This window comes from Ictidomys tridecemlineatus, chromosome 14 (genome assembly GCF_052094955.1).
Source record: "Ictidomys tridecemlineatus isolate mIctTri1 chromosome 14, mIctTri1.hap1, whole genome shotgun sequence".
In the NCBI taxonomy this organism is placed as follows: domain Eukaryota; kingdom Metazoa; phylum Chordata; class Mammalia; order Rodentia; family Sciuridae; genus Ictidomys; species Ictidomys tridecemlineatus.
Window position 1 is genome coordinate 32,855,346 of NC_135490.1, and position 19,650 is coordinate 32,874,995.

At 39.3% G+C, this 19,650-nt stretch overlaps 1 protein-coding gene across 2 annotated transcripts; it reads left to right on the forward strand.

The window, feature by feature from the left end:
* The first annotated feature begins 9,262 nt into the window (after positions 1-9,262).
* On the forward strand, positions 9,263-14,522 carry Cdkn2aip (CDKN2A interacting protein). Of its 2 annotated transcripts, none has more exons than XM_021729069.3 (3): positions 9,263-10,124; positions 10,615-10,714; positions 11,152-11,295. In XM_021729069.3, exons 1-3 carry the CDS (start codon positions 9,853-9,855, stop codon positions 11,158-11,160), a joined length of 381 nt encoding a protein of 126 aa, XP_021584744.1. In that variant the 5' UTR covers positions 9,263-9,852; the 3' UTR covers positions 11,161-11,295. The 2 variants fall into 2 exon arrangements, with proteins under 2 accessions (XP_021584744.1, XP_005329291.1); XM_005329234.4 differs by having other exon boundaries at positions 9,264-10,124; positions 10,615-10,745; positions 11,152-14,522.
* Positions 14,523-19,650: the final 5,128 nt, after the last annotated feature.

The window sequence follows — 19,650 nt, forward strand, 5'->3', positions numbered from 1 at the left end:
TGAATCAAAACAATTCTTTTCTTTGAATAAGTGGATTATCTCAAGTATTTTTTTAAAGCAAAGGGAAACCAAGTCATCTGTTTCAAGTGATAGTTTTTTTAATAGTTTTTTTATGAATATACTAGATACTTTCTCTCTGAACCAATAATGCATTTATGATCTCTGTCTTTCAAGACAACCGAAAATAATACTAGGTCCAGAATCCTGTGATCCAGAGCCCCTGAGGCCAGGGTAGTGCCCACCTGTAGCAGCGGGACCATCCAAACACAGCAAGCTTCACTCTTGATTCCAAGCTGAAGTCTTCAAATAAACATCTGATTCCTCTTGCTTGCTGAAAAGTGCCATCAAATTGCCCCTGCCCCATAATGGACAAATTCATGACCACAGAGAAAATATAACTATTCTTTCCTTATTTACTAATTCTTGTTTTAGATGGCAGCGATAAACAGAACATTCTCATCCTGTAATGCTCTACCTTGCAAAAAATAAATACATGTGAATAGAAACACAACCCCACCCCCCACCCCCACATTCTGTCAAAGCCCTGCGGAATCAATTTCACCACTGAAATCAATGGAGTAAGCTCCTGCATTCATTTCCATGGGACTTGGCATTGTAAAAATAATTGGATTGCACTGCACTCTAACACTCCATCCAGGAAACAGAGAAAATGTGCCCTTGCTAGTAGGTGGGGGTGACAATACGCCCAAGTGCTGGTGGGTTTCACCCTGTGTTTTCAGTATTGTCTTGTCAAGAGGAGGTATTATCAAGTCCCAGATGAGGCGCAGTACTACCCTCAATGAGGTGTTTAAAACTGCCTCCCCTGGTGAGAATGAAAACACTTCTTTTGTCCCATCTTTAAAATTAACTGCATAGTATTACCACTATCAATGAGGTGTTTAACATCAAAATTGCCTTCCCTGGTGAGAAGAAAAACACTCACTTTGTTTCCTTCTTTAAAATTAATTGAGGTTTTAAAAAACTCATCCCTATTCAACCACAGATGCATAGAAGGCTAAGAGATGAGATTTTTTAAAAAATGCTGTTTTTGATAGCCCATCCATGGTTTTTCAGTGCAGTTCTTCCTATTTAGACTACTTCTGAACACTTTTCTCCCCCACCCTCATTACACTTCTTAACATTGGCCTCATCCGTGTGGCCTTTGGCGGGGAGTTCACAGATACTTGCCAGAATGAAGGAATGACTCCTCTGACCCAGATATGCTTTAATAACTTGCTCATTTCCTACAAGCCTACTCTACTTATTCTATGAAGTTAAAGAAATTGCTTATTAAAAATTAAAATTAGTCTCCAGTATTAACATCTGAGGGGGCTTTGATAGACATAGCTGGAGATGATCCTTTCCTCCATTTTCTTCAAGCAATTCCAGAAGCAGCTCTATTCTTTATAAATTTCTGACCAGTGTTTAAGATGTGGGATGTTCTGTGGGCACTGCTTCTTGCAAGATTCAGCAGATTGCAAAAGACCAAAGAGACAAAGATTTGACTTCTACAGGTGGAGGTCCAGACAGGGCAAATTAACAATAGATTTGGAAGAATAAAGAAGCAGGTGAGCCAGGGGTGGTGGTTCATGACTGTAATCCCAGCAACTCAGGAACCTGAGGCAGGAAGATGGCAAGTTCAAGGCCAGCTCAGCAACTTACCAAAGCCCTGAGCAACTTAGCGAGGCCCTGTCTCATAAACAAAACAAACAAACAAACAAAAAACATAAAAAGGGCTGGGTATGGAGCTCAGTGGTTAAGCAGCCCTGGGTTCAATCCCTGGTACCTCAAAAAAAAAAAAAAATAGAATCCAAAGGGGTTGCAACCACATTCAGAGCATCTCTCTCCCCTAGCATGGAGCAATACTAGAAAAAACTACATGGCCTGTCTAAGCTATTGGACCTGAGATAGTCCCACAGAGCACCTGACATCCCAGCATGTTGCAGGGAGCAATGGGATGCTTACCTGAGCCTGGGAGAGGCATGAGATCAGCTAGGAGAGGCCCTTGAGGCTGAGGCTCCTCTGTAGAGATGAGGAGGATGCAGCATGAGCTAAAACATGATGGGAAAGATGGATATCTCAGGGGATGCCTCATCTTGACTCTCGCCCCTGGCCCTATGCCTCAACACTATGTAAGCTCCCTGCAGTGGACACTCAAGTTCATAGAGAGAGAAACCCTGAGCTGAGTGAAATTGTTGCCATCATTTGGTAGGATGGGACCTTAAAGTAAAATAGAAATTCAATTATAGAAAAATAGTAACATTATTACAACTGCACCAATGTTGCCAATTAAAATCTAAAACAGGATTCTAAAGTTCTTTATTGAATATAAGATCTGTACTTTTGTACACATGATGTTTACTTTTTACAATTCATAGGTACCCATATCACCATTTTACTCCCAAGAAAATGAAGATTTCAGAGATGGTAGATAATTTGCCTCAGGCCACAGTGGGGGCAAATAGTAGAGCTAGAATTCAAACCCAGGAATGTCTGACTGCTAAAATGATGTTCATAACCCCTAGGTTAAGTGACACACAGTCCTTTCATTTGGCTCCCTAGAAGTCTCCAGAACATTCCTGTCTAACATGCCGCTCACATTTTCAAGGCAATCACAGGTATTGGAGCCCTAAGTACAAAGAAGCACACCTTTCTTATTCTTCCTGCTCCAAATCTCTAAGCGTCCCAATACGTAAGTGGACTATTGCTGTTGTAATATTTTGTGTGTGTGTGTGCTGCTGGGGATACAACTGAGGACCTTGAGCATGCTAGGCAAGCACTCTACACTGAGCTGCACCCAACCCTGTTATTATAACCCAAAGTGCCTGGACTTCAGTATTACATCAGTTCTTATTTCTTTTTTTTTTTTTTTTTTTTTTTTTGTACTAGGGTTTAGCCCAGAGGTGCTTAACCACTGAGCCACATCCACAGCCATTTTTATGTTTTATTTTGAGACAGGGTCTTGCAAAATTGATTAGAGCCTTGTTAAATTGCTAAAGCTGATTTTGAACTTGCAAGCCTCCTGCCTCAGACTTCTGAGCAGAGCCACTGGGATTACAGGTGTGTGCTCCCTCACCCAGTTCGGTTCCTATTTATTTTGCTGTCACCAAGCCTTATGAGTTCATCAAAACTAACCACTAACTAAATTTCACCAAAGAGCAATATGTGAAAGGAGACAGAGCCCTAGATCAGAAGTCAGTAAATCTATGTTCTTTGGTTTCTCATTCTTGCTCCGGTCATTAGCCAATTATTTGATCTTAGCAATCAATTAACCACATTAAGGCTTGGTCTCTCATCTAAAAACTAAATGCAGTATCTAAGGTCCTCTTCTAGAGCTGACTTTCATGATTCTGAAGAGTCAGGGTTAAGTTCATTATTTTATGAAAATTTGAAGTGCATTTCTTCGAACACTAGCTCTTCTCTGATCTCAGTATATATCTCCCTCCTAGATTTAAATCATCTATATTCTGGAATAAGACAGTGGTATAGAGTTTCACAGAGGAATGGAAAATAAAATATAATAATACCTCATCTTGGAGGCATTAGGAGGAAAATGAGGACTAAAAAAAATGATTTTATTTTCAGTAAGGCTCAGTGTAGGACTATAAAAAGTAATATAAGAATTGCTATAAAAATCTATCACTTTGACTAAAATGTGGAGGCAAGAAAGTCCACCTGGCAACAGTGCCCCCGCCCACAGAATTGTCTTACATCACTTGACACTGTTTACTACTATCCTTTCTTTCTTTTCATATTTATTTTTTAGTTGTAGTTGGACACAATATCTTTATTTTATTTATATATTTTTATGTGGTGCTGAGGATCAAACCCAGGGCCTTGCACATGCTAGGCAAGTGCTCTCCTGCTAAGCCACAAGCCCAATCCCTACTACCATCCTTTCTTTAGAATTTTTTTTCTGGTATTTGTTGATTCTTTTTTTCATATTGCTTTTGTTTTTATGTCCATTTCCTCAATTATAAATTCCTCAAAAACTCAGTTTGTTACTTTTCTTACACGATAGTGATCTTACCCAGATCACAACTTTGGGTAAAATCTGGGTAAGATCTTACCCAAAGTTGTGATCCTCCTGCCTCAGCCTCCTGAGCCACTGGGATTACAGGTGCACACCACTGTGCCTGGTGAGAAGCTGTCTTTATATTGAGATTGCTGAGCTATAGCAGATGCCCACTCTAAAATTTTGCCATGATGTAGGAAGAGCTTGCCAAGAGCTAACCCAGAGAAAGCAAGTTCTGCAGATGAAAAGAGAAATAGACTTCCTCGTATATCAATTACCTGGATCCTACAGTCTCTTCTCTCAATTATTAATAACACAGCCAACGAATTCCCTTTTTGTGAAAGCAGAAGCCATTTAAACCATAATATTTTTTTTGGTTACTTAAAATTTAAGGTAACCAAATTACAATGTGTGGACCTGTGGAGAAAGTTCATAGTGCTTTGAGATGCCCAAAGAGCCTTTCTAAAATTGAGGTCAGCCTCATAAGTATGTATAATTTTTATTTGTTGATTCAAAAATAAAAATAAATACATCAATGAATTGAGTTTGATTCCTATGCCACAGGAAAAGAAGGCAGATTGGAAACACATCATACCTGACTCATATACATGCTGATTTTAAAAACTAAACCCCCATTTTAAAAAAAGGAAAAAACTGATCTCCACAGGAAAAATAAATAAAGAAAATAACATCCATGAAGAGTGTAACTACAGGGCTGGGGATGTGGCTCAAGCGGTCACGCGCTCACCTGGCATGCGTGCGGCCCGGGGTTCGATTCTCAGCACCACATACAAACAAGGATGTTGTGTCAGCCGAAAACTAAAAAATAAATATTAAAAAAATTCTCTCTCTCTTAAAAAAAAAAGTGTAACTACAGTCTCACTTCATCCCCAAAGCAGTAAACATTTATTAATATGTGTTAGTGTTAAGGCAGAAAGTAAAACCAGAATGGCATAAACCCTACAAGTGAGTAGGGTTCCTTTAGAATTCTCTATCTGCTGCCAATTTACCACTTGGGATTCAATTTTATCTTAAAGGCATAATTATTTTTTAAAAATTTCTTTTGCAGCTGTAGATAGACAGAATGCCTTTATTTTATTTGTTAATTTTTATGTGGTGCTGAGGATCAAACCTAGTGCCTCAAATATGCTAGGCAAGTGCTTTGCCACTGAACTGAACTACAGCCCCAGTCCTTAAAGGCATTTTTTTTTTTTTTAAAAATCTAAACACCTAAAACATGGTCTTTCCTCTAGAATTTTCTTATATGATGTGGGAATCAGAGTTGATTGTCAAAAATTGATAGATGAAGAAAGTAAAGAAGAAGTATAATATTTGAATTTATGAAAGATAGCCAACAGGAGAGTCACAAAAATACAGCTAATGAAAACTGGGAGAAAGAAGGGGTGGGACAAAAGATGTGAATTTGTCATGCTTCCATTCCGGATAAAATAATTACTGCTTTTAAACATAAAAAACCAAGAAATGCAAATATAAGCATATAATTTGATTTATGAAAATAACCATCCAGACAAATACAGAAATTGGCATTAATGTTCATCTCTGCAGAGTGGGACTAGGGGTAAAAGAGGGAAGATTTCTTTAATTTTATCTTTTATTCTTTCTAAACTTTTATTTTTGCATACATATGCACTTCATAAATTTTTTTAAAAGTCAGCAGTTATTAAGCTATGTTTTTCTAGGAAGCTTGTCCTCTGCTCTCTGAAATGTCCATTGCAAGCACTCTCTACTTCATCAGAAGGACTTCATCTCAACTTCCCACCTGTAAACTTAGAAACACCTTCTTTTTCTTTCAAAATGAAGGAGTGTCTGTTTACCTACCATCTGTGAATTGGATCCAAGCCCCTCTTACTTCTTCAGAAGTTGTTACTGTCTTTTACTCTAAGATATTCAAACTCTTCCTCTCTGTTAGGTCTACCAACGAGCATTTGCACATATTCAAGCTACTCACACCTTAAATTCAAAGCAGCCTTGATTGACCCCATGAACTTCTCCTGTTTTCCTCTCTCCTCTACTTTTCATAGTGAAAAGTCTCCACTTCCTTCTCTTGAGCTCCAATAAAGAATTTGCCTCCAGCACTCTAGCAAAAATGCTGGAGTTGGAGTTGTGGCTCAGTGGGTAGAGCACTTGCCTAGCATGTGTGAGGTGCTGGGTTTGATTCTCAGCACCACATATAAATAAATAAAATTAAAGGTCCATTGACAACTAAAAAAGTATTTTTAAAAAATGCTTTTGCTCATCTCACCAATGGCTCCAATCTCTAAACCCGACTATTAATACCAACCTTCCTTTTACTTGATTTCTGCACAGTTTGTAACTCAGGGCATACTTTCTTCTTAAAACATTCCCTTGCTTTGTGTTTCAGGACAACACACCTTATCACTGTGATTCAGCTTCCTTGTGACCTCACACATCATTGCACATCATTTGTGTATAAGTTTTCCCTTCATTTTGAAGTGTTCTTAAACCAAGCCAGAACCTCAGCCATGACACTGATGGGAGTGTTTGCTCCGCACTCCATATGCAGACCTTCATACCAAATGCTTCCATGCTTCAAACCTCTAGGTTTTTCCTTTCTGCAGAAAGGCCAGCTTCCCACTGGAATTTATAATGTATTTCTTTAGAGATATGATATAGCAGCTGTCTATGAATGTGCTTCCAATTATAGTAGAAAACTTAATCTTGTGAAATGAAGAGAACTTAGCCACCTGTTTGAAACTCAGCTGGGACAGTGGAAGCAGATGTTTCTCAGTTGGCTGGGATCCTCTTCCTTTTCTCTTCTGATAGGTGCCTAGTGGGCAACAGTGGAATAGAGGCATAGGTATTATCCTAGCATTTTCTGTGCTTTCTTTTGCTGATAGTGGAACTGTTTGATCTCCCAACACAAGCAAGGCACTTTTACTGATCACTTCTAGAACAATTGTCAGAGGTTTCCTCTATTGATTTGGCCCATCTGAACCTCAATGATCTAATTTTTTTTTTTGTACTGGGGTGCTTAACTACTGAGCAATCCTCAACCCTTTTAATTTTTTTTTTTATTTTGAACCCAGGGTTGCTTAACTACTGAGCAATCCTCAGCCCTTTTTATTTATTTATTTTTATTTTGAGACAGGGTCTTTCTACATTATTGCTTAGGGCCTAAATTGCTGAGGCTGGCTTTGAACTTGCGCACCTCCTGCCTTAGCCTCCTCAGCCTCTTGAGCAGAGTCACTGGATTACAGGTGTGCATCAACCAACACCCTGGCTTGATTGGATATCTTATTGAGAACTAACTGCTGGTTGGTTGCAATGGCTCTCACCTGCAATCTCAGCAGCTAGAGAGGCTGAGTCAGGAGGATTGCAAATTCAAAGCCAGTCTCAGCAATTTAGCGAGGCCCTAAAGCATCTTAGTGAAACCCAAACTCAAAATAAAAAGGGCTGGAAATGTGGCTCAGTGGTTAAGTGCCTCTGGGTTAAATCCCTGGTACCAAAAGAGGCACGCCTTCCCGCCTCGGGGCCTCCGAGGCGCGGGGGGGGGGGGGGGGGGGGGGGGGGGGGGACAACTGACAGCTTCATCCTTTGTCCACTCACAGCCTAACATCACCTTGGACCTTGGTGCCTGGCAGGCACTTCACCATTCAACACTTTTCAGGAAAGTTTTGGATTTCCTCCAGGTGTGTGCACCAAGGTGCATGTGCCTGTGTTAAGGCAGAGGAGGGAGTGGTGTGGTCAGTTATCAAAGCTGTAAAAGGCCCTCTGTGTTCATTTCTCCTCTTCTTAAGGCTAACCCCTGCTGATTTAAGAATGCCAAGGGAGCTTTCTTCTTCCAGAGGTTAAGGAAGAGCCAAGTCCTGCTGTTAGACCTCAAAATCAATCTAGAAATTTATATCATCCCAAACTCCCCTCATTTTATCCTACATTCTCCTTAATTTTCCGAGTTATTACCTATATTCTCCTCTCACCTTCTCTCTGAAACTCTTCCCCAGCGCAGACTTTTTTTTGTTATGTATATATTCTTCTCAATCTTTATATGTCAACTTTTTAAGAATCAAAGGAAAAATACACCTATCTTTTGTCAAATACTCAGGTTTTGCAAGTAAGAAGTATAGCTTTCAGACTATATTGCTTTTATTACAACTTTAAAAATTATCTTGAAATTTAGATTCTAATTTGCTCTCCCTTCAAGGCAGTAAGAAAAAAAGAAAATTCTTGGTTTAAAATTCACCAGTATCATCTAGGTATGTAATCACAGATTATTTTAATTGTCGGTGAGTTCCTTACTAAAGAATTCATGAAAGAAGAAAATATGAAATTCTACATCCTTTAAATAGCCAGATTTCTGCACATCTTTTTTCCCCTCTGAATTTTCAGCAACCCTAACAAAGACCACATAGCAAAACTAGAAGCAAAATCCCAAGCTTCAAAATTTCTTTGTGCCCTTTATAGTTTCTTTTCAACCCACGGAATGGCAGGAAAGTAGACAATATTGTTTTCATCACTATCTGGGTTTTGATTGTCTCAACATGTATATAAATTATGTAACTTTTTTGTTGATCTTATCGGATTTTAGCTAATGTGACCTTTGTTATTTGATTATTCTTATTGTCCATAAAGTTCACATTAAAGAAAAATTTAAATTTCGCAATTTTATCATTATGTATAATTTTAAAGATTATTAATTTTAAAACGTTAAAAATAAGCAAGCCTACAGTAAAGTATATGTTTAACTGTAGACAGGAAAAAGTGCGGGGAGGCGGGGGAGATACCTCACGGAGGGGAAGAGGTTTGGAGCGGTACCGGCCATTGGCTATTTGTGTAGTCGAGAGTCAAAATTGTTAAATTTAAGGAAGTGCAAAACGTTGTTGGTGCGTTCTGTTACGTTATTGACCAAAAACGAAAGGGAGAGGAAGGAGGTATTGTCTACGCTGAACCACTGAACTAAAAGAAACTGCGGAAACCAACCCCGGTGCCTGCCAAGCAACGACTAGCTTCCAAGACTGCACCCCGCTCAGCACTACCCCACTGGATAAATGGTTTAACCTCGTCACGTTTAGTATTACTATCTAAAAGGCACTCCCCCATTCCTAAACGCCGTCTGAGACTCGGCCTCAGAATGCCTCGTCTATCTACATTCAAAACAGTGCTAGCAGCTGTTTTCCCGCAGCAAAACAAACCCGGAGCAAGCTTTTGTTTATTTTGGTGGCGCTCAGTAGTCAGCGTCCTGGGGGCGGAGACCCGAAGACGGCGCCCCCGAATGGCTGCACCGGGTCTCCAGGGCTCGGCCCGCTTGCCAGTCAGCCCCGCCGACCAGGCGGCTCGACGCACGGACTCGCCTCCCCTACAGGCGCCGCACCGGGCTGGGAGGGGGCTGACGGAGCGTGCGGCGTCACAAAGCGAAGCCAGAACGTATGGGTTTCCGCCGAGGTTCGGGACGCCCTGGGCGAACCTCACTAGCGGCCCTCCCTCGCGGGGCGGGAGGCGCCAAGCGCCCGTCTCCTGACTCCCTCCCTTCCCCCGCGGACTACCCCAGAGCGGCTTGGCGCGGCCGCGGCATCGCCGCGGCCCGACGCCGCAAAGCGTCCTGGGAGAGCTGGCTCGCACCGGAAGGACGCGCGAGCGCGCGGCGGCGGCGAGGTTATAAAAGGGAAGGAGCCGGCGGCAGGCGGAAGTGGGCGGTTCAGCTGCTCTGGACGCTGTTGTTTGGTGTGTGGGCCTCCTGAGGGGCGTTCTCTGGAGGGCAGCCGGTGCAGGCCGCAGTGACAGGGCCGTTCGCCCCTGCGCACCCTGTCTCTTACCCGGTGCAGCGTCTGCTGGTGCCCTCCGCGTCCTGCAGGCCCAACATGGCGCAGGAGGTGTCGGAGTACCTGAGCCAGAACCCGCGGGTGGCCGCCTGGGTGGAGGCGCTGCGCTGCGAGGGCGAGACTGACAAACACTGGCGCCACCGCCGGGAGTTTTTGCTCCGCAACGCCGGGGACCTGGCCCCCGCGGGTGGCGCTGCCTCCGCTAACCCGGACGAAGCTGCCGACGCCGAGAGCGGGACCCGCAGTCGGCAGCTGCAGCAGCTCATCTCCTTTTCCATGGCCTGGGCAAACCACGTCTTCCTTGGGTGCCGGTGAGTAAGGAAGCGCCCCTGACCGGCTTTCGGTTTTCTCTCCCACCTCCGAACTGGGACCTGGGACCTCGGGTCTTGAGCCCTTCGTAGTACGGCCTCGGTGGGGAGGGGAAGTTGTGAAGCGCGGGAATTCACGGGACCGGCTGCCCTCTAAGGGTGAGAAGGGCGTCTCGGCAAGCCGCGGACACAATTAACAGTCTGTGGGTGTCCCCGTTGTAGGGGGACTGTTGGTGGGGTTGTTAGTGTAAAGCTGACAACGTTCTCGTAGTTGAAAGCAAGGTTTAAAGGTTAGTAAGGAGAGATCCGCCCACCAGATCCTAAGGCATTTGTTTATGGGCTTCCAGGAAACTAAAAGTTCTTGGCGGTTGGTACACTTTCTTGATTGCAACCAGGAAATGCAGTTCCTGTGGCTTTTTTTTTCCTTTTGCACTCCACAAGTAGTAGTTTAAAGAAAAACACTTTTTAAAAGTGACTTTTCTTTCTTTTTCAGGTACCCTCAAAAAGTTATGGATAAAATTCTTAGTATGGCTGAAGGCATCAAAGTGACAGATGCTCCAATCCATACAACAAGAGACGAACTGGTTGCCAAGGTGAAGAAAAGAGGGATATCGAGTAGCAATGGTTAGCAGATCATAGATGTGAACATACATAGGAGTTTAGAAATTAAGTTTGATATAATTAGGAATTGTCATTACTAATTTTTTTAACAAGTTGGAATTTATATAATGTTATTAAATTGGAATGTTAACCTAAATTATATGTCTGTGTGTTTTAGGCTCTGAATTTGATAGTTTATTTTGCTGTAGAGTTTGAAGTGTCCCATGTTGTCTGATGCTGTTAATATTTTTAATATTAGAAATTAATGGTTATTCAACACTGTTTTAATAAGTTATTTCACACTTTTTAAAGGAACTACTAGTTCTGAAATATTTTTACGTTGTGCCTTTATATAATTGAATATTTGTCTTGTCAGCTGATATATATGATGTATTTTCTAGTTAAATATCTGTTTTTTCCTTCTTTTTAGAAGGGGTAGAAGAGCTATCCAAAAAACGAATCATAGAAGGAAAAAACAACTCTGCAGTTGAGCGAGATCTTGCAAAAATTTCTGCCAAAACAGAATGTACATCAGCTCAGCCAGAAAACAGTTCTACATGTTCGGGGTCATGCACCAAATCAGAGAGTAGTGGAAACTCCACTCGGAGCTCTGGCATCTCTGGTCAGAATAGCTCTATGAGTGAAGGAGATCGATCTGTTTCCAGCCAAAGCAGCAGCAGCATTTCCTCTCAGGTAACAACGGCAGGATCTGGAAAAGCTTCTGAATCAGAAGCTCCAGATAAGCATGGTTCAGCATCATTTGTTTCTTCGTTGTTGAAATCCAGTGTGAATAGTCACGTGACCCAGTCCACTGATTCCAGACAACAAAGTGGTTCACCTAAAAAGAGTGCTTTGGAAGGTTCTTCAGTCTCTACTTCTCAGAGCAGCTCAGAGATTGAGGTGCCCTTGTTGGGTACTTCTGGAAGCTCAGAAGTAGAGTTGCCATTATTGTCTTCTAAACCTAGTTCAGAGACAGCTTCAAGTGGGTTAACTTCCAAAACTAGTTCAGAGGCAAGTATTTCATCATCAGTTTCTAAAAACAGTTCCTCATCAGGCACATCATTACTAACTCCCAAGAGCAGCTCAACAAATACATCACTGCTCACTTCCAAAAGCACTTCCCAGGTAGCTGCATCACTGTTAGCTTCCAAGAGCAGCTCCCAGACCAGTGGATCTATGGTTTCCAAAAGTACTTCCTTAGCAAGTGTGTCCCAGCTAGCTTCTAAGAGTAGTTCTCAGAGTAGCACCTCACAGTTGCCTTCTAAAAGTACTTCACAGTCAAGTGAGAGTTCTATCAAGTTCTCTTGTTGCAAATTAACCAATGAAGATGTGAAACAGAAGCAACCTTTCTTCAATAGACTGTATAAAACAGTGGCATGGAAATTAGTAGCTGTTGGTGGCTTTAGTCCCAATGTGAATCATGGAGAGCTCCTAAATGCAGCTATTGAGGCTCTGAAAGCAACACTGGATGTGTTTTTTGTCCCACTAAAAGAACTGGCAGATCTGCCTCAAAATAAGAGCTCTCAAGAAAGTATTGTTTGTGAATTGAGGTGCAAGTCAGTGTACTTGGGTACTGGCTGTGGAAAAAGCAAAGAAAATGCAAAAGCAGTTGCATCAAGAGAAGCATTGAAGTTATTTCTTAAGAAAAAGGTGGTGGTAAAAATATGTAAAAGGAAATACAGAGGCAGTGAGATAGAAGATCTAGTACTCCTTGATGAAGAATCAAGACCTGTAAACTTACCTCCAGCTTTAAAACATCCTCAAGAATTACTATAATCTATAATATGTTCAAAATATCACTGCATACAGTATCTGGTATTTGAAGAGAAAACTGGCTTACTTTTGTACAATATAAAACAGGCTTTCACAAATTTTGTATTGCTTTTTTCCAGTTTTGCAGAAAAATTTACATTCTAATTCTCTTCACATAAGTAGAAGTTGTAAATAATTTATGAATGACAGTACATATTAAAAAGGTATGCATTAACAGCATACCAGTATGCTGTTTTATTTGCTGAAGAAAATACTGTCTTCTATTTTTAATGATGTATTAGGTACGATGTGTAGTTCTGTAGAGTCTTAAAATTTTTGTACTACTTTAAATTTGGTGAAAATGTATTAAGTTGTCTACCATGCTTTTTTTTTTAGCTAAATAAATCACATCAAAGAAAAGGGGACCACAGTATTTGAATGTCTGAAAGTCTGTGAAACTTAAGGTTTTAAGAATGTTGCCCATAGTGTTGAACATGTCTGTAAGAGAATAAAAGAAAAAATAGTTGCCTCAGACTATTTTTATGAGAAGTTGTAAGCATTTTTTAGATATAAAGCAGTATAATGTACTTATTGTTATTTTATTCTGAAGTTGTTTAAAATTCACCATGATTTTGACCGCTGCTGATTCTTTAAGCGGGTTAATTTATGTTTTGAGGTAAAATACAATTTACACTTTTTCTTAAAGACATAAATGTGGGTTTCTATATTAAGCATATTTTGTGACTACTATTAACAGATTGATTTGTTTAGATATTAAATGCTTTAAGCTATTTTACCTTTTCAAGAAGTTGTGTTTTTTTTTCTCCTTTAGGTCAGAACCAAGTCTTACAATAGGCTTCCCACTGTTAGTCATAGTAAATTACAACCCAGTGATTTTTAAAGTGATATACAACTTTTTATGAACAGGGAAGCTACAATTTTCAAATCTCAGAAAAATACTGAAAATTGATACCATGTTCAGTTTAATGATCCTGTTTAACTGAATTATATCTCTTAGTAATGAAGTAGAACTTTACTTGTCTTAGGTGATTCTGATGATATTAATCTATTATGGCATATTCTGTTTTCTTCAAACTGTGGCCTAAGATATTTGATTATCTTTGTGGCCTTCTGGCTTCCTAGATGCTGTTATTAGGTGCTGCGTATTGAGCAGTCACGGTGAAAATGTACAGAGACAAGAAATGACTGTTTATGGGTCAGCTGTATTGAAACAGGAAAATAATCAGGGACATTTTAATTTTTTATCAGATAACATTTTAAAAATGACTCATTTTTGAGGATGTTTCATTGGATACCAGAGCTAAAATCTGTGTTCTATAAATGAGTTACCATTAATACATTGTGGGGAGCAATAACATGAATGTATTTTTAAAGCACTTTTAATTGCTCACTTTCCTTAGTCTTGGAATGTACATTTTGTGAGACAGTGCTTACCAAAAAAGTGAGCCAGAAACTAGAAAGAATAAATGCATTTCTGAAATATATCTAATTAGGTTATTTTGTTAATTTCCTGAAATGTCTTTAAAGTTAATATAAAGGTTATAGATTTTAAATTATAAGTTTTTGATGTTGAAGAAGCTGCCTAGTAGAACAGATGTTTCTCATACAAACATTTGTTATAATCTTATTTCAAAACAAAAATACTCTTATTATAAAAGTTAATCAGAATTTAAAGAACTTGACTTAAGAGGAACATTTTTTCACAGTTCCTCAAAATAGTAGATGCAGAAGAAAATAAAAGCTTTGGGGTCTGTTACTATTGATGTAAAATCTTGGTTCTATCTCTTACTAGATGTGGAACTTCTGGTAAACTTTAAGCCTTACTTCAGCTGTAAAATAGGACTAGTAGCCACCTCATAGAGCTATGAAGATTAATTGAAATGATAGTTTAAAGTACGCAGCATAGTAAAGGCATACCATAGTTTACTTGTGTACACATGTTCTAATTTCCTCATGACTTTACAAGTAGCTATTCTCATTTGACCTATGTTTTCTAATGAAGAAATAAACACGCTTTGGTTAAAAAAATTCTATCAAGCTCATGTCTGGTTTCAGAACCCAAGCCCATAAGTATGTTCATCCTCACCTCTTTCCAAATTTTTTTTTTTTTTTAAAACCATCTCGGAGGGCTGGGGCTGTAGCTCAGTGGTAGAGCACCCATCTCGCATGTGTGACAGGCACTGGATTTGATTCTCAGCACCACATAAAAATAAAGATTAAAAAAAAATAAACTTCAGAATGTAATTTTCTGCCAGTTTAGATCAGTGGTTATAACATCTTCCCAAAGCCCTTTGAAATGAATCTCTTCAGAAGCTCTTTGTTATTAATGCTTCTCCATACTTGCATGTCCTAAATTTTGTCTAGTGAGTCATCCCATAGGGTGCATTTGAAGTTTGAAAAGAAAAATGAATAATTTGCAATCAAATTTAGTGAATAAAGATAGCAATAACAGATTTTTAAATCAGTGAGGTAAGATGGTTGTCCTAAGACAGGTTTTTCTTCCTGCTAAAATCAGGATTTTTTTTTTTTTTTTTTTAATGTTAGAATGTTGGCTTTGAGAGCTGGGGCTGTAGCCCAGCGGCAAGAGGGCAGAGCTCTTGCCTAGCATGCGTGAGGCTGGGTTTGATTCTCAGCACCACATAAAAATAAAGGCATTCTGTCCATCTACAAAATAAATAAAAGTTGACTTTGAAATATAGAACTGTATTTGACACTGCTGCCATTAGCCAGGATAATTGTCTAGGGTATGTGTATTATACGGTCTTGGTAATGTATTATCAAAAGCCAGTGCCAATTTTAAGTTGCTTATGAAAGAGACAAAGTTTTCCCTGTCAAGGTCAGCTTTTCTTGGTACAGATTTCTCCTTGCTGTTTGGATTCCCGAGTTAAATAGCAGAAGGTAAACAAAGCAAGCAGCAACTGGGTACCAAGTCAGTACTACAGGTCTTATGCTATTAAAATTTAAGGGGGATTTGCAGGCTTTGTCCTCAAAAATAGTGAAGTTCTAAATTGACCCATTTTCTAGATGTGACAAATCTTTGGATATCAATTTTCACATGATTTTCAAAATTTGTTTTCTGTGGTTTGAAATAAATTCACTTTATACCTTAAACAAAGATAAATTAATATAGGGCTTATAAAATCTTTATATTTGCAGCTGCCCCCCAAGAAAAGTAATACTATAGACTGTTCATATTTCTTTGACATCTCTAACACAACTTTTTGCTATCCAGCTAGAGCAACTTCTTTCCCCTTTTCAGTTTTCCACTGGGGATGTGATTTGCAGGTGGTAAGGTACCCAGCATGCGTGAGGCCCTGGGTTTCAGTACCCATACTCAAAAACAAACCCTTTTCAATTTTCTTTCCTTCCTTAAAAAAACAAGATTATTTGAAAATTAATTTTTAAATTTCTCATTTTCTGTTCCTTTGCAATTTATCAAACAAGAAAAATAGTGTAGTAAAAAAGGAACCAAACTAAATTGACTTTAACCTGGAAGGAAATAAAGAAAACTAACAGTAAACAAAGGATAGATATAAGACTTTATTTTTTTTATTTTTTTTTATTTTTTATAAAAATTAAAGATTTCATGTGCTAGTACTTAAGAAATAATTATAAAAACTCTGATTTTGAAACTGGATAAAGTAAAATCAATCCTTGGAGGACACTGGGTAGCAACCAAAAATAATATAAAATTCAAGCAGTAAGTACACTGAACTTTTTTTTTTTTTAAGAGAGGGAGAGAGAATTTTTTTAAATTTTTTTTTTAATTTTCGGCATGCCAGGCGAGCATGCTACCGCTTCAGCCACATCCCCAGCCCCTACACTGAACTCATTATATTGAAGTGGGAAGCTTGAAAAATATAGAGAGATGCACAAAAAGATGGAATGGAATGGTAAGAATCACTTAATGTTTTTTGGGGGAGGCTAAGGCAGGTGGATGTTATGTTCAAGGCCAGCCTGGGCAACTTAGTGAAACCCTGTTTCAAATTAAAAGGGCTAGGCATGTAGCTCAGTGGTTGGAACACCCTGTGTTCAATTCCCCATACCATTAAAAAAATAAAAAACCCTGAAGGCATCAGGACCTTAAATCCTGAATCACTGAGTTGCACAACACCAGGGGGAGCCATTTGCATGGAATATAATGGATGTAATTTAATTCAGTAGATTGTGGTGCTCTTTGAGTTGTGGAACAGGAAGCCTTTTTGGAAACCCTGATATTGAATAAGTAAAGTTTACCAGAAAAAAAAATGTTGGCTAGCCTCACATGTGTAAGGCCCTGGGTAAATAATTTTAGTTGTTCTATGAAAAAGAGATGGCATATACATCTTAACATACTTCTTGGAGGTAGCATATGCTAACGTTATTTGCTAAAGCTGGGGCACTCTTCATACTTGGTCACAAATCACTTGCCCAACACATTGTTTTACAGGAGGAATTATTTCAAGACAATAGCCTAAAAATCAAATCATATGAGGTAGAGTAATACTGTTTGGGAAGTTATGAATTTTCTATTCATGCACCTTGGGAAAATTCACACACTTTAGGCAGATGATTTATGTCAGCTCAGGTATGTATGAAAACCAAGTGTCTGCTTTGTGATCTTGCATACTGATAGAAAAATGTGCTTTAGTTTATTACTGACCATTCCGTGTAAACTCACCTTTTCTCAGTTTCCCTTTTATCTCTTTCTTTGCCCTGTTGTATTTCTTCGTTGTTAACTTTTGCTGGTATGAGCTAACATAAATGAATGAAGATTTTAAGATTTACAGTTTAAAAAACCATGGAAGAAAACATTTCTGAATTGATATCCTATCAATTTCTGTATGTTGCTGGTTCTAGGAAAATAAATCACTGACCTTTTTGACCTGTATGTCAGCATAAGGCAAAAGGGAAAAGAGTTGAAACACAGGAAATTATATCAGGTCAGCTCAACTCTGTTTCCAATGAAATAAGTCAGAATTTTTTAAGATCTTGGTGGTTTTTAAAATTTAAAATGAAATCCATTCTTATTGTAAGAAAATCTATGCCACCAGCTATTGTTTCCCAGTGGAGTTCTGCCTTGCAGCAAACTAAAATGTCATTGATGGTATATTAGTTTTATACCGCTGCTGTGATAAATTACCACCATTCAGTGGCACACACAATGCAAATCTGTGGATCAGAAGTCCAGTGTGGGTCTCAGCAGGCAAAGGTTTTGGCAGCTCAGTGTCCCTTTCTGGAGGCTCTAAAGGAGAATTTGCTTCCTTGCCTTTTCTAGCTTCTAGAGGCCACTCAAATTCCTTGGCACGTGTCCTCTTGGTCCATCTTCTAGGCCGGCAGCAATGGGTTGAGTTCGTCTCACATCGTGTCATACCTTGATTCTGCTGTCACACGTATTTTTCTGACTCCAACCTGTCTGCCGCCCTCTTCCACTTTTTTTCTGTCTCGCTTATTAGAACCTTTACAATTATAGTTTTCCTATTTCAAGAACAACTGCTTAGCAACTTTAATTCAATCATCTTTAAGCTTAATTCTCTTTTGCTGCTTAATGTAACACATTGACAGGTTCTGAATATTAGGATGTAGATATCTTTGGGGGTCCTTTCTGCCTACCACATACAGATTTGAACTCCCCACCATTACCATCACCTTAGGAGTATTGGCTTTGTAACATCACAAATGACAAGTGTTGACTGCCTTTCTGCTGACCAACACACACACAAATATAAATCCCATGTAAAGTGGTGCAGCTTAAAAATGAATTCTACAATGCTGCTTGATAAATTGCTGTAAGATGCACATTTTTAAAAAAAATGTTTCTTCACTAGTAGTTTCTTTGTCACTTAGTCCTCAAAATCTAACAAGGGAGTCTCTGTCAACTGAAGGTATCCTTAGATAAAAAGAGACTTGCTACCAAAGACCAGGCAATAGAAGTAGAATCCCAGGTACAATGGCAAGTAAGTTATTCTGAGAGCTTTTTAAGATTTCTATTAGGTACAGAGTAGAATCACAGACTTGGCCATTATAAAGTTAGAAGCTATGGTATAGCTAGAAAGTGCTCTGCAGCTATTCTCATTTACTTATTGTCAGACTCTGACTTTATAAATATTAAATATCAACATTTTGTTTTGTTGCTGAGCAAAATACATCTTCTGGACAAATAGCCAAGGGTACGTATTATAACACTGAATTGTACAGCCTGTAGCCATAACAGTTAAATATGTCCTGGGCAACTTTTAAAAATCACATTGATTGCCTTTATCTAGAATTTCATTGCAAGGATTCCAAAGAGGTAACATGGAAGTATTCACAAGTAATAGTACAGTATATGCTTCACTCCAGAAATATGTATTAATTCTAAAATCAGAATTTATTTTTTTTTCCACTGGGTATTATGTCATACACCTATTATCCTAGCAGCTAGGGAGGCTGAGGCAGGAGGATCACAAGTTCAAAGCCAGCCTCAGCAACTTAGACCCTAAGCAACTCAGCAAGATCCTGCCTCTAAGTAAAAAATATAAAAAGTGGCTGGGGATGGGGCTTAGTGGAAAAGCATCCCTGAGTTCAATACCTGGTACCAAATACACACACACACACACACACACACACACACACACACACACACACTTTGCAAAAGAAGTAGCTGGGCACAGTGGCAAACACCTCTAATCCCAGCTTCTTCGGAGGCTGAGGCAGGAGGACGGTAGGTTTAAGACATCCTGGGAAAATTAGTGAGACCTTGTCCCAAAATTTCAAAAAGGCTGGGGTTGTTGCTTGATTGTAGAGCAACTTGCCTAGTATGTACAAAGTCCTGGTTTTGTGGGCTGGGGTTGTAGCTCAGCGGTAGAGTGCTCACCTAGCAAGTGTGAAGCCCTGGGTTCAATCCTGAGCACCACATAAATAAATAAATGTATTGTGTCCAATTAAACTAAAAAAAAAAAAAAACAGTCCTGGTTTCAATCTCCAACACACACACACAAAGTATACAAATCTCAATTTGAGTTCTTGGGATCAGGGGTGTCACTCAGTGGCAGAATGCAAAAGGCCAAGGGGTTCAATCCCCAGCAAAGAAGAAGGAAAATAAGGGGAAGGGGTTATTCTTTAAAGGATAGTTTTATTATTCTACCACTTAAAACATTTTTAGAACATGTTTTGGATTTGTCATTTTTTTCCAGAA